General features: G+C 45.4%; 2 protein-coding genes and 1 long non-coding RNA gene across 4 annotated transcripts in view; 1 reads left to right on the top strand and 2 right to left on the bottom strand.

The window, feature by feature from the left end:
• Positions 1-6248: 6248 nt before the first annotated feature.
• On the bottom strand, positions 6249-6566 carry LOC143502792 (uncharacterized). The gene is made up of 2 exons (XR_013127171.1): positions 6448-6566; positions 6249-6318 (listed from the first exon to the last, which is right to left on the bottom strand). It is a non-coding gene; the product is annotated as an uncharacterized LOC143502792 (long non-coding RNA).
• A 76-nt stretch (positions 6567-6642) lies between these two features.
• On the top strand, positions 6643-12291 carry LOC143502791 (ciliary microtubule-associated protein 3). Its single transcript, XM_076995504.1, has 6 exons — positions 6643-6778; positions 6927-7075; positions 9234-9332; positions 11245-11378; positions 11627-11744; positions 11874-12291. The coding sequence occupies exons 1-6, from the start codon at positions 6643-6645 to the stop codon at positions 11940-11942; spliced, it is 705 nt and encodes a 234-aa protein (XP_076851619.1). The 3' UTR covers positions 11943-12291.
• A 1681-nt stretch (positions 12292-13972) lies between these two features.
• Positions 13973-15000, bottom strand: part of taf8 (TAF8 RNA polymerase II, TATA box binding protein (TBP)-associated factor) — a 6306-nt gene continuing 5278 nt past the window's right edge. For both annotated transcript variants that reach the window (XM_076995513.1, XM_076995514.1), the window contains exons 7-9: positions 14977-15000; positions 14665-14804; positions 13973-14458 (exon numbers count right to left, since the gene is read on the bottom strand). The exon at positions 14977-15000 is cut by the window's right edge and continues 124 nt beyond it. In XM_076995513.1, the coding sequence (XP_076851628.1) occupies positions 14318-14458; positions 14665-14804; positions 14977-15000 (305 nt within the window). In that variant the 3' untranslated portion in view covers positions 13973-14317. The remainder of the gene's footprint in view (positions 14459-14664; positions 14805-14976) is intronic.

Here is a 15000-nt window from a genome sequence, read left to right as displayed (position 1 = left end):
AGCGCTGCCGTTAGCAGACTGCTGGAGCACTCCATTTCCCTCTTTACGCCATCTTAGGGAGAGCGCGGTGGGGAGAGACTGGGAGGAACTGGGACAGACCGCGGTGAGTGTGTGGGTCCACGGGCCTCCAGGCTGCAGGTGAGCTCACGTCAGCTTTGGCACGCCACCCACCCCCTCCACCGTGGGGCACTGTGGAGACTTTTCTTTAGGTCTCTGTCATTATTCTTTATTTATTTTTCCTCTTTCCCTTCCTCTCCTCTTACATGAAATCTGAGTTGCGGTGCAGGGGCCCGGGGGTGCCGGCTGCCCGCCGTGTGCTCGCCGTTGTACACACCGTCCTCTCCCCCCGCGTGCGGACCCCACGTGTGCCTCTGTGGCTCGGGCCCTTCGGTTCTGTGACGGGGGCTTTTGGGTCCCCCTGCAGGAGAGACAAAACCAGCTGGGCAGATGCTGCTGTGTGTGTGAGGTTTGAGGAAGTGCCTGAAATTCTGTTCTGTGGAACGGCCGTACAAAACGCCTGAAGTTACTGTTTAACTTTAGGAGTACAAAAGTCATGATCTGTACTGTGAGTTATTGTGATGGTTGTGGTCAGTTTTCAGGACGCTCATTGTACAATCTTGTCCTGTGAGATCATCAGTACAGGCGCCCGGATTAAGTCTTGCGTTTCAGTTAAAGTGTCTGTAGTTAGAAATGCCCGGGATGGCTGATGTGTGAACACCACCATGTTCCCCATTTGCAGCGTACACCAGATGCACTGTGTGTCCTTTACAGTCCATGTAACTGTCTGTTTTAATATTTCTTCAATTTGGTCAGTGTGTTCTAGAGACACTGACGATATACTGTAACTAAATTTAGCATGGTACCATAGCATGTTGTCAAAGCAGACCCACAGTGCCGGGGCTCTGGGACTCCCGGCCTGTGTTCCCTCATCCTCCTGCCCTCTCTCTCTCTCTCTCTCTCTCTCTCTCTCTGGATCCATACTGAGGGCAACACAGCCTCTTTGGTCACATGGCGTTTTGCATGTGTGCTGTCATTCTGGAGACACCGTGGCCTTTCCTAGAGGAAGCAGAGCACCCAGAACGGCCAAAAAACGAAGCTCAACTTGCCACTAAAAACCACTCGCCACTGAAGCGCTGTGCTATTGGAAGGTTATGACTGATTTATGCTTTAAGAAGCACAAATACAAAAATCTTTTCATCTTTATTTCCTGCCATATATATATTTTTTTTCCTACAAATATTTCACAAAAATGTCCTTGACTTTGTACTTGAAATATTTAATACTGAACTGTTTTGTATAAATCTGTCCACATGAGTTTTTGCCAGTAAGCAAAGCAGGAACTTGGCAAACCTCCATCCAGTATCCAGCATCCAAGATGAATCATTCTCCAAACCTCCATTAAGACGTTTCCCTTTATCCAGTTAGTGTTGACGGGGTGCCTCTCTGCTCCTGTGGGAGACTCTCATCAAAGCGAAAGCTGAGACAGAGGAGCGCGTCTTAAACGCTCCGTCTCCTCTCCTGCCCAATGTCTGTTGGAGGTCCTATACAGCTGGGTGTCCGTCCGGACAGTCCTCGTCCTCACAGTTAGAGTCCCGGGATCCAGAGCTGAGCGGAGGAGTGTGGGGTTGTGGGTTGGAGGTGTGTGGTGTGTTTGGAGGTGTGTGGTGTGTTTGGAGGTGTGTGGTGTGTTTGGTGGTGTGTTTGGAGGTGTGTGGTGTGTTTGGTGGTGTGTGGTGTGTTAGGTGGTGTGTGGTGTGTTAGGAGGTGTGTGGTGTGTTTGGTGGTGTGTGGTGTGTTTGGTGGTGTGTTTGGTGGTGTGTGGTGTGTTTGGTGGTGTGTTTGGTGGTGTGTGGTGTGTTTGGTGGTGTGTTTGGAGGTGTGTTTGGTGTGTTTGGTGGTGTGTGGTGTGTTTGGTGGTGTGTGGTGTGTTTGGAGGTGTGTGGTGTGTTTGGTGGTGTGTGGTGTGTTTGGAGGTGTGCGGTGTGTTTGGTGGTGTGTTTAGTGGTGTGTGGTGTGTTTGGTGGTGTGTTTGGAGGTGTGTGGTGTTTTTGGTGGTGTGTTTGGTGGTGTGTGGTGTGTTTGGTGGTGTGTGGTGTGTTTGGTGGTGTGTGGTGTGTTTGGAGGTGTGCGGTGTGTTTGGTGGTGTGTGGTGTGTTTGGTGGTGTGTGGTGTGTTTGGTGGTGTGTTTGGAGGTGTGTGGTGTGTTTGGTGGTGTGTTTGGAGGTGTGTTTGGTGGTGTGTTTGGTGGTGTGTTTGGTGGTGTGTGGTGTGTTTGGTGGTGTGTGGTGTGTTTGGAGGTGTGGTGTGTTTGGTGGTGTGTGGTGTGTTTGGAGGTGTGCGGTGTGTTTGGTGGTGTGCGGTGTGTTTGGTGGTGTGTTTGGAGGTGTGTGGTGTGTTTGGAGGTGTGTGGTGTGTTTGGTGGTGTGTTTGGTGTTCTCTCTCCCCAGGTCTGGTGCAGGCCGTGCACAGAGGACGTGGGTTTCAGCTTCAGCTTGTAAAGAGTGATGGACAGTGAGAGCAGCAGTGAGTGGCAGTAAAGAAGCTTGTGTGTGTGTGTGTGTGTGTGTGTGTGTGTGTGTGTGTGCTTTGTGAATATTACTCGTTTTTGTAGCATTCTGGTGCATTAGATTGTTCTTAAGTTACCTTCACTGAAATAAGTTGGAAGAAACCAGATATGTAATTTAATTTGGCTCTTTTCTGAAAAGCAAAGTTAGCAGGAGAAACATTAAGCTACATTAAAACAATTTTAGATGCAAGTTCTGTGAAACTACTCCACTAAAAATATAAATCAAATAGGATCTAGTTTACTGACCCTGACAGGTCTTAATGACCCAGACTATGTTCTGATCACACTGACAGGTCTTGATTAACCTGACAGGTCTTGACACTGGCATGTCTCAATCACTATGACACATATCAATGATACTGACAGGTCTGATAACACTGACATGTCTTGACACTGACAGGTCTTGACACTGACATGTCTTGATGGCACTGTCAGGTCTTGATGACACTGTCAGGTCTTGACATTGACAGGTCTTGATGACACAGCTTTCTCACTTTAGTTACTTTTAAACTGCCTGATTTGGAAAACAATAACATAACAATAGCAATAACATAAATTCTGTGTGCATGTCAATATAGTATTGCTGAATGACAAAACTCTGAAAAGGTCATCACAAACTTTTAGTCATTTTTATGACTTTTGCACAAACGTCACGACTTTGTCACGACAAATGTTTATGACTTTTGCACAAAAAATATCCTTAGAAACGAGATGTGAAAAACTGTCGTCAAGAAATTGGGATTTGTCTAGGAGCTAGTCACAAATGAGAGTTAAAGCTGTAATGACAAACGAGTTAAAGCTGTAATCACAAACAAGATTTATTAAATCGTCCTCTCTGCTGACACTGTGGTAATCATTTTTAACAAGGTTTTGATGTGTTGTGCAATGTTGCTAAATGTGTGCAATTTGATTCACTTCCTGTTCTGCTATCTTAAATCCGTAGGTGATATTACCGTTCGCTAGCCTGTGTGTTAGACGTTCACGTGGCGTTCTGGGGGTGACTCCTCTTGGAAGCTGGTTTCATGTGGTGGCTTAGAGTCATTCTTGAGAGAATCTAGCACCATTTGAAATCAGTGTTCTAGGGGCGGGTGAGACGTCCCATCTCGCAGGAACCTGCCTCACGTCTCCTCTTCACTCAAACAGCCCAAACGTAAATGTGAGAGTGAAGCCTGCGGCAGACACAGCTCACGCCGAAGCCCGAACCGCAAGACCGTGTCCTGTCAGCAAGGCTGACCGATTTCTTTTGGTGTTCAGAGTCTTTTGGGGTTTCTAGCACCATTTGAAATCGGTTACAATGAAGGACAGAAGTCAGCAGTGGGAGGACGTTCCTGTTCCTGGGATTCTGCCGGCAGCCTGGTGTCTACCAAAATCAACGGTGATTTTGACCATGTAGACGTAAGTAATGAAACCTTTAGACAAGTCAAAAGATTCACAAAGGCATGTATATATGACTATGGTTGTTTTACTACAAATATGTTTATAATCATATATGTATATCACTTGTACTGCTAAACAAAGCAAGCTTTACAGTATAAGGACTTGGGGAGTTCTTCGGGACCCTGGTGGCTTGGTCTCTCGGGGCTTGGACTCGGACATCCATGAAGCTGCTTTGTGATGATGTCTGTTGTGCTATCATTTCCCCACTCTGTCCCTTGGCTGACAGCTTTGACTGAGCTTCTGAAGAGGTCATCGTGATTGCAAAAGGTCTCGGTTGTTCCCGTGAGACACGGACAGGCCTATCGTTTGCATGCGGTGTATTTGCATTGTGATACTTAATAGTCTGAGTCACACGCAGGATCCAAAATGCTTGTCTGTTAAGTGTTGCACAATAACACAGAGTTCAAGGCTATTGAACCAGGCGTGGACGTGTGATACCAGCCAGCTCGGCCTACCAGCCACTGAATGAATATGCTTCCATGCTCTAGATTTTGTAGTCAATGTTACTGTCAATGTCAATGGAATTAAAGAATATTTACATAATTGATATGGCCACCTCCAACTATGTCTGGACACTATGACATGGATCAGAGATGAAATCAACAAATTCGAGACCTGGAACTGGACAGTGTGCATTACACCTGGGGTATACATGTACACTTGTACGTAAGGAGTTACATCAAAAATGTTGGATTGTACTGCATATAGGTTGTAAATGTTACATATTGTCCAGGGTGGTTTACCTGGGGCATAGGCTATAGGTCTGAGGTGAGGATCAGTCCAACATGGCTGCCAGGTGATGGCTAAAGGTGTGTATGACAGGTGATGGCTACAGGTGCGTATGACGTGTGATGGCTACAGGTGCGTATGACAGGTGACGGCTACAGGTGCGTATGACAGGTGACGGCTACAGGTGCGTATGACAGGTGACGGCTACAGGTGCGTATGACAGGTGACGGCTACAGGTGCGTATGACAGGTGACGGCTACAGGTGCGTATGACAGGTGATGGCTACAGGTGCGTATGACAGGTGATGGCTACAGGTGTGTATGACAGGTGATGGCTACAGGTGTGAGGAATCCCTCTGCCCATAATTGTCATGATAGATGGCTGTCACACTGTCGTCTTTTGTACAGAACACAAAGAACAAACGCTGAGCAATGCAATGTTTGGGAGCTCTGCGGCCTTGGGCGGCTGTTAGTGCGGGCTGAGACGTCTGTCCCACAGCACTGAGACGTCTGTCCCACAGCACTGCAGACCACAGTCGTCCACTTTGTGGATCAAGGTGAAGAAAGAAACACAACAAGAAAAACGACTCATTCACACCGTGGCTCATTACACCCTCCTGATCGCACTGACTACGCTTCCCTCTTTGTAAGGGCAGATAAAAGAAAAGCTTTGACGTCACTTCAATACTCAGCGGGGGGAATAAAGTTGGACAAATCAGCAGTATTTGCAGAATCTGAAACTAAAGAGTGGTGGCTGCGTGTTCCCTGCAGAAGAGCCCAAAACCTCTTGACTAGCTTGAGCTTGAATACTGACTGACGGTGTAAGACGCAGAGGTAAGACACGTCCAGCACAGGGGTCAGAGAAGACGAAGGTTACCACGGGAACAGACATCAGAGTGACAAAGGGCCACCTGCAGACGATAGAGACCGCATGTGTTATGTTGCTGAACATCAACGTTAATACAGCGTGGCGCGTGGCACTGTGTGTTTGAGAGTAAGGCCTGCAGCGTTTGGATGAGATGCTGAGAGACCTTTGGTGGGAGCACATGAGAGGGCAGACGAAATGACGCCTGTTGGAACACATTTCACTGTCGCCGCGCACATCACTGGCACCACAGACTTCTGTAGCTATGGTCTGCAAGAACAGGACAACCTTATTTGCACCAAGCGTTTTTGTGGTCGTCCTTTTCCAGACTGTAAACAGGAGAAATCAAGAGAACATAATAAAATTTTAGCAGAGGAGAGATGAGTCCTTCATATTTTCACGTCAGATATTTTCACGTGAGACATTTACACGTCAGATATTTACACATTAGATATCTATATCAGATATTTACATGTCCGATATTTACACATTAGATATCTATATCAGATATTTACATGTCAGATATTTACACATTAGATATCTATATCAGATATTTACATGTCAGATATTTACACATTAGATATCTATATCAGATATTTACATGTCAGATATTTACACATTAGATATCTATATCAGATATTTTCATGTCCGATATCTTGCGACTGAAACTGCATGGTCTCCTGCTACAATTGAATCAAACTGCTACGTCAAAGTGGAGGTTTCTGCATAGATACAGTGCAATGCGGGGGAAGTGAAGACACTTTGTTTTGACTACGCCTCAGGTAGCAACCACAGCTCAGCCCTTACAACATTATGACTTATTTTATGTAGCTAATAAAAAGAATAATGACCCTTGTGGCACTTCTATGGTAACTATGTGATCAAGTAGCTGCTTATAGATTGCACCTGGCCTATATCTTGAATACTACAATACAATCTTACAATATGTCATGTTACATCCGAATTAATAAACACACACTTTGACCTAACATGTTTGTCATAATAATGAGTGTGGTACTGTATCAGAATGTGCAGACTTTTTATCCATGCAGTGTGTGTGCGTGTGTGTGTGTGTGCTGGTGGATCATAAGTCCTGCATTGTGACATCAATTGCACTATTTGGGATCCCACCTGGTTACCATCGTTACTGTAAACAAACGGAAATGGCGGCTAGGAATGGAGGTAATGTTTGTAAACCTTAACCAACATATTTCTGTTATTTCCTTTATGTAGCACACACAGTTACAGTAACATCAGATATGCTCAGCGTTGTTTATTTACACCATTCATATTGTACATTCTCCTCGCTATAATGGTTTTATGTTGTCAGCTAAGGCGCCAGCCGCCAGAATCGCCTTCGGCAGCTGTCAGGACCGGAAGTTGTTTCCTCTGCACGGCCCGCCTAACCACGCCGGCAACGAGCTGCGCGCGCGGCGCGGCTCTCCCGCGCGGGGGCCTGGCTGCTATGACAACCACGTGGTGAGTCTGAAGGCGCCGTTTACGTTCGGGGCGGGACGTGACTCACGTGCTGATAACGGCGCCGTTTCCGCCGTCGCGCGGCAGACGTGGCTGTGGCCGTGCGCGGTCACGGCGAGTTCCACGTGTTTGGTGAGGAAAAAGCGCGAGACTAGTAACGTGCGCGTGCATGTGCGCGCGCGCGTGTGTATAATAACCTACGTTTTCATATTTAAACTAGTTCCTCCTATTAAATCAGAAGCGCTTGCACAGCTGAGGAAGGATCTCTCTCTCTCTCTCTCTCTCTCTCTCTCTCTCTCTCTCTCTCTCACACACACACACACACACACACACACACACAAACATATATATATATATATATATATATATATATATATATATATATTATATGTAGGTATTATGTACAAGTATATATATGTATATACATATACATATATACCTACATACATACATACACACCCACTCAGAGGCGGACGAAGTACTCAATTTCATTACTTGAGTCAAAGTACAGATACCACTGGTCAAATGCTACTCCGATACAAGTGAAAGTTGCATGTTCAAAATCTTACTTAAGTGAAAGTACTGAAGTACTTGCTTTTAAAAATACTTAAGTATTAAAGTACACCTTCCGTCACATTTGTAAAAAAGTTATAGTTTAAAAGTATTATACATCCTACCAAATCCTCTTTGGGCATAATATTCATACAGTCTTTGATAATAATCCATAAGGCATATTCCAATGATGTACATCATTCAGGTAGTGGTAGCAGAAAAGTTTAACCTACATTGAGCGTGGGACACACGCATTTGACCGTTTTCACACGCTCTCACGCCACAGTTCCGATATCTCACGCCGATAAAAAATCTAGTTTATTTACCTCTGATCTATATCTATCAACCACCGGCGATCGCGATATAATACTTAATTTGTGTCCATTTTTCACCGCCCCGGTAACGTTCGCCACCCCCCCGATCAACAATTTACACTCGCCACCAAGTCCAGGTTCAAATCTCCCTCCAAGCGATCTTGAAAAGTTGGCAACCCTGGCATGCTCCATCACCGCCGTCTCCGCTCATGTTGCTGTTATTTAGGAAAAGAACGACTAGCGACACCGAACTTGATTTTACACCTCGCAGACACATCCTTGATTGCTGATAGGCTGTCACCTGTGAAAATACTATCGGGGGAGGGGAGGAGAGTTGTGTGTGGAAGTAACGAGTAACGAGAGCTGGACAGAAATGTAGTGGAGTGATAAGTACTGTATTTGTTATTCAACTGTAGTGAAGTGAAAGTCATAAGTATTTTTTAAAAAATCAACTTAAGTAAAGTACAAATACTCAAGAACTGTACTTAAGTACAGTACTTAAGTAAATGTACTTCGTTACTGCCCACCTCTGCACCCACTCATATGTGTGTGTATGTGTGTGTGTGTCACGGACGTAATTTTGGGGGGGGACGGGGGGGACATGTCCCCCCCACTTTTTCAAAAGCCGGTTTTGGTCCCCCCCAGTTTTTACGGTTAAAACCAAATATTTAAATAGCGACGAATCCATGTCCCCCCCACTTTTGAAATCAAAATTACGTCCATGGTGTGTGTGTGTGCATGCATATACACACATACACATTTATATAAATATAAAGACGATAACTAGAGGTATTAAAATGGCCTTTGGCCTGCACATTATAATGAGTTTTTCTTTGACAGCGTGCCCACTCTCCAGGGCCGGCGCCAGAACATATACAGTGAGGGGGCGTCAGAAAATTTCGGGGGGGGTGAACGTAAGTTGTTGAGCGGTGGGGGTGGGGGGGGGTGGCGAACATAAGTTGTTGAGCGGGGGGGGGCGACCGTAAGTTGTTGAGCAGGGGTGGGGGGGGGGGGGGGGGGGGGTGTGCGTGTAACAATTGTCGAGCGGTCGAGGGGGCACCATGTAGCGATTGTTGTAAAATAAATGGGTCTTATTTTTTACATTGAGGGGGCGGGACACCTCGCCTGAGGGGGCGACGCCCCCATTCGCCCCCCCGTGGCGCCGGCCCTGCCACTCTCACCATAACCCCATGTACACCCCATGTATGATTCTTGATGATGATTAGACTATCATGTACATATCCAGGGGGCGGAGCCTGAGTGTTCTGAACGCATTAACTCTGACATCCCAACAGGTGGGCACCATCATCTCTAACCTGGAGAGGAGACCACAGAGTACCAGGGGCTACAGTTTAGCGGCCCGCAGTGCTCCTCGCTTCCTGCCGGCTCTCCAGGTACTCTTACTGATATCCCCTTGGGGTATTCGGGGTATCTTCAACAGAACCTCCCACCCTACACCCCCCCCCCCCCCTTTATGCCCCTTGTAAATGTTAATGGAAGAATTCAATAAAACACAAAACTGTTTAAATTAAAATGTAGGCCTATTTGTTTTAACATAATAAAATGTAACATGACTGCATCTTTCATGTTGACATTACAGTCTACGGCACACAAGCTAAAAAAACACGCATTCACTTCTGTATGTTAGACGTGTTGTGCACGGTAACGTTAAACGTGCGTGTTTAATCTTGCAGTTCCAGTGATTCACCCTGTTTTATATGGAGGAAAACATGGCATACCTGCAGCTTTACCAGAGATGTTCTGTGCTGGTTATATAAAATATATATTCATAGGTTTACTGGAGGATATTTGTATTATCGATTAGTATTCAGTTTACAATTAATCCACTGTAGTATAAATGTCACGTTCATTCGGCCTCTTCTGTCGTCGCCTGCCCGACACCCACGATCCTCCATGACACCTGCGTACGTTTAAGGCCCGATCTTCTGGTACCATGTTGTGGAGCTGGTACCATGTTGTGGAGCTTTACTGAGTATCTGTGTCTCTCAGCCCTGTTGTTGGTGTCCCCTAGTGTTTAGTTGCTGACTCTGGTTTTTAGCATTTGGTGTACACCCGGATTTGTTTGCCTGCCTACCTCATCTATAACCCCTGGATACCTCATCTATAACCCCTGCCTACCTCATCTATAACCCCTGCCTACCTCATCTATAACCCCTGGATACCTCATCTATAACCCCTGCCTACCTCATCTATAACCCCTGACTACCTCATCTATAACCCCTGCCTACCTCATCTATAACCCCTGCCTACCTCATCTATAACCCCTGGATACCTCATCTATAACCCCTGCCTACCTCATCTATAACCCCTGGATACCTCATCTATAACCCCTGCCTACCTCATCTATAACCCCTGGATACCTCATCTATAACCCCTGGATACCTCATCTATAACCCCTGCCTACCTCATCTATAACCCCTGCCTACCTCATCTATAACCCCTGCCTACCTCATCTATAACCCCTGGATACCTCATCTATAACCCCTGCCTACCTCATCTATAACCCCTACCTCATCTATAACCCCTGGCTACCTCATCTATAACCCCTGCCTACCTCATCTATAACCCCTGCCTACCTCATCTATAACCCCTGCCTACCTCATCTATAACCCCTGGATACCTCATCTATAACCCCTACCTCATCTATAACCCCTGCCTACCTCATCTATAACCCCTGGCTACCTCATCTATAACCCCTGCCTACCTCTTCTATAACCCCTGCCTACCTCATTTATAACCCCTGGCTACCTCATTTATAACTCCTGGCTACCTCGAGAAAACGAGAAAAGTTAAACAAACAAAATAATTAAACAGTTTGGCTAGAAATGGTATTTTATTATAGACAAAGCATTCCTTCATTATTCCTATAATGATATGTTATAACGTATTCCTGCATGTTTTCCTGTTGCGATCACGCGGTTGTATTTATGCATTACAATTCCTCCTATGAAGGGAATGCCATAAATATCCAATCCTTGAGACTGTTGTACTGTCCTCAGTGTCTAACTACAGTGTGTGGATGGATAATTTGACACAATGCCTTTTTAACCAAGTGACTGACACAGCTTGACTGTTGAACTGGTCTGAGGTCAGGCTAGCTCAGCGTGACGGGCAGACTGATCCCTCCTTCCCCCTGTGGAGCACTGACTACTGAGTATTCTGGGTGTTATGCACACATTGGCAATAACAGCAATGCCACTGTTTACGTACAGTCTATACAGTCTCAAACACACTCCAGACATGTATATAGTATGTTTTAACCACATTGAATGTGGTCTCTCATAGATGGACACTCCCTCACCTCAGAAGTACCAACAAGACTGGAGTGTGCCTACATCGTGTGCTCCAGCCAGAACCCCCTTCAGTTCCTCTGCTCCCCGGTTCAGATCAGAGTCTGACCCAGGCCGCTCCAACCCGGGGTGAGTTCCTTTTCACAGCTGCGCTTAACAATATGTTAGCATTCTTTCAAATGTACTCTATGTTACATTCTTGAGAACAGTGATGCTTTTTTGGGGGTTGGTGCTGTGAAATTTGGAAAGCAGAGATATTGTGCCCTGACTTGTTAAATTAATAACAGGCAAACATCACAGTCAGAAGGGTAGCACGCGTTTTCTTGCTCAGGTTTGATTTGGATATTCTGTCATTTTCACCACACCGACGCTCTTAGCCCAGGGACATACAGTCCCGACGCGTCCTGCGGTCGGAAGGTGTCCTGGCCCATGAGGTTCGGCTCTCCAGACTGGTCAAGAGTTCCTATGTTGGAAAGGAGGGCCCTTCGCACAGAGGTACCAGCGAGGAAGTCATCCTCGCTCCCCAACTGTAGCTGTGCTCAGTTTAATAATGCGTGGCGTAGTCGCCCCTGATCGGGTACGATTGACGCTTTTACAATTGTCTTTTTGTGTTTTCAAACACAGCTCCTCTGCGACAAGCAGTTCCGCACCCAGAGAAACAGGACGGCGTATCTGCGTTTGTTCTATCATTGACTTCGCAGGACAGAAGCAACACGTGACCTGATTATGGACTTAAGCACAAACACGTGACCTGATTATGGACTTAAGCACACACTTAAATGCGTTTCCATTCTTCTGCATTGGTTTGGCGTGTTCTTGAGGTTCTGTGTTTTCTGTATTTGTATGGTCTGCCCTGGCTTGAATATGCTTACTGTGTCACAATGATAAGGAAATACCAGGGGTTCATTAATAATCTCCATCTCCTGGTTCATTTCTCCTGGATAATTTATCGTTGACAATTTTGACACTGTTTGTGCTTTGAAAATAATGAAAACCTGTCGACAGAAAACACACATAATGGAACTCCTTGGACAGTGGTCAATAAACATCCTCTGTAAAACATTTTGAAAAGAGCTTTTTTGAAAAGCTGTAGTGGAATGCACCCATCAATTCATCTTTATTACATGTTCTTTAGGAGATTTAGCAGAAATTGTGCTAAATAGCCACTTTCTCAAACGTCAACAGCTGCCCAGCATAATACCAGCTAAAGCCTGATTACAACAGCATGATAGAATGAAACAGAAAACTTGAGGTGTCTTTGCATGTCTGCTTTCCAAAGGGCCGCTTCCTCTGTTTCCAGAAACAGAATATTTACATAAGCGCTAGTCACGGCATGAATGCGCCTTTCGAAGAAGTCTGCGACTCTGACACGTTAATAATAGCAGAGAAAATGACAAATATGTCTGCACAAGGGCTTGTGTTTAAATGCAGTGTTAAAGGACTGTGGAACTGTCTGAACGAAGAAGCGCCTTCTCTGAAAATGGATCTTGAACCGAATCCTGTTCCTAGTTTGGAAACATTTTCATAGGTACATTTTTTTGGAACTCCCTTCATATTGAAGACACTACTTGTGTTTTGTAAACTTTTAAACATTGGATGTATTGGGGCTGCTGTCTTTTTACATTGGATATGACTTTTTATATATGCCAGCATAGACGATCAGGAAAGAATGACACCTCTGAAGTACTAACACCAAGGCCAACGTCTCAGACTAATGTGGTTTTACCAACCCTTACAATTGAATTGCACAGCAGGAATGTCCATAACCCTGTGAACAGTGTATAGTTAGTACAGAATCTGTGATGTATCTTATATCAGGGCTAATATAATGACAATCTGATGAGTGGGTCAGGTAGACACTTTGAGCAATTTAGTTTTACACATTAATGGCATAATGGACTAACACCGTCAGGTGAATACAATTTCAATTCTTTTTCTGAATTTGAACATTATATGAGGAGTGCTTTACACACTTCAGTTTATAGTATATATAATGCTGATGGCTCCACTCCAAGCGTCTAAAGAACAATATCTCTTGGGAAGTGTCAGTGTTTAAGGTGTATATGTGAGGAGTATGATTGTGAAACCGTCACAGAATACGAGCACTAGATTTTATTCATGTGGATTTTCGCCTGCTGCGATGATGATGCAACAAAAGCTTTAAAGTCTTTTATATTAAAGAAACAACCATCACCCAGGTAACAGGTATTCTAGAACTCCTTTGTGATGCAATACAGCCTTCGAGCATACATGATTGGACTCTAGCGCATAGCAGTCCAGCTTTGAAGATTATTCCTGAACTACCGAAGGTCGTTTTTAAGATGTTACCTACCATAGATGACATACTGGTGAAAAGCTTTTGTCCAGGATCCAAATGTAAACATAGATGACAGATTACCTTCTCACACGGTACCACCTGTGCCCATGTGGTTGTTTTTAAGAGACGGATGTAAACCCATTTGCTTTGTGGTTGTAGTGTCAGTCTGCTGTGTAGACAACAGGGACAGATGTCTCTGAATACCCCCCACCTTTTAAACTACACGTTTACTTTAAAGGCATTTTTACATCATTAAATCAAGGCCCAGTGAAATGGACATTACCAAAGATGCTCCGTATCATCTACAAACCAAGAACACCTCCCCTGAGAAGAGCATCTACTTAGTATGATTATTTTCCAAGGAAAATCTCTTGTGCAGTGTTCTATAAATGAGGTGGGGAAAACGTTAAAGGGTTAATGTTTAATCCATGTGAGAAAAAATAAATGTTTATTTCTTCATTTATTAAAAAAATTAACAGAGCAAAAAAAACAAAAAGAGTATTAAAGGCAGGATGACAACACAACACGTGTGGGTCCACGAACACTGATCAGCCAAACTCTCTCTTAATAACCTGCTTTCAAAGCATATTGGAATCGAGTCTCTTAACCTCAATCTGATTCCCAACACGTTGCTGCTTTTAGTCAGACAGGGCTGCTCTCTGTCCGTGGCTTCCGGATGCACGGGCCGATCCGTTAGCTCCGGCCGTCACCTGCCGTCCCTTCACGCTGCTCCAGTCTGTTCCAGGGCAGTTCACTTTTTCCGTCTCACTCTGGGCTTCTTGACGGGCCGAAGGTAGGGGTTATCGATCATGTTCTCGTCGTTCGTTTTCATTGAAGGCACAACGCCACCAGGGGGCAGCACAGTGTTCTCCTTGTCCGCTCCTGCGTCATCCTGGATTTGGGGAACAGTGCAGATATGGCTACACTAGACGTCATTACATTATCATACACAAAGTTCACTAAAATAATAAAATAATGTGGCATTCACAAACAGCTCAGCTTCACGACCAGAATATTTACACAAGTCATATAGATGAGTTACAAAGAAAGCATCTCTACAGGGAGGGCAGAGAGGGGCGTTCTGGGTGGGGGCCTTACGCGCATGATGTTGGGGTTGTTCTCCGTGTCCGTCTGGTCGTCCTGCTCAGACGAGTCCGTCTCCTCCAGCATCTGCAGCTCCAGCTCTGAGGGGAGGAGGGCGCTCAGGTAGGGGATGGTGCTGGGCCGGGCGGAGATCACTGGAGAGAGAGATGGGTTAACACACACACACACACACACACACACACACACACACACACACACACACACACACACACACACACACACACACACACACACACAGCCTTGCAGCCAGCAAATGGGCATCCGCATGTCGCGGAGTGGATTTGGACGAAAGGTGGCGTCTCTTACAGGGAAAAGTGGTGATGTCGTCCT

The sequence above is a fragment of the Brachyhypopomus gauderio genome, unplaced genomic scaffold (genome assembly GCF_052324685.1).
Source record: "Brachyhypopomus gauderio isolate BG-103 unplaced genomic scaffold, BGAUD_0.2 sc213, whole genome shotgun sequence".
Taxonomy (NCBI): Eukaryota; Metazoa; Chordata; class Actinopteri; order Gymnotiformes; family Hypopomidae; genus Brachyhypopomus; species Brachyhypopomus gauderio.
Note: the sequence above shows the minus strand (reverse complement) of the source record. Positions and strands in the feature narration are given on the sequence as shown.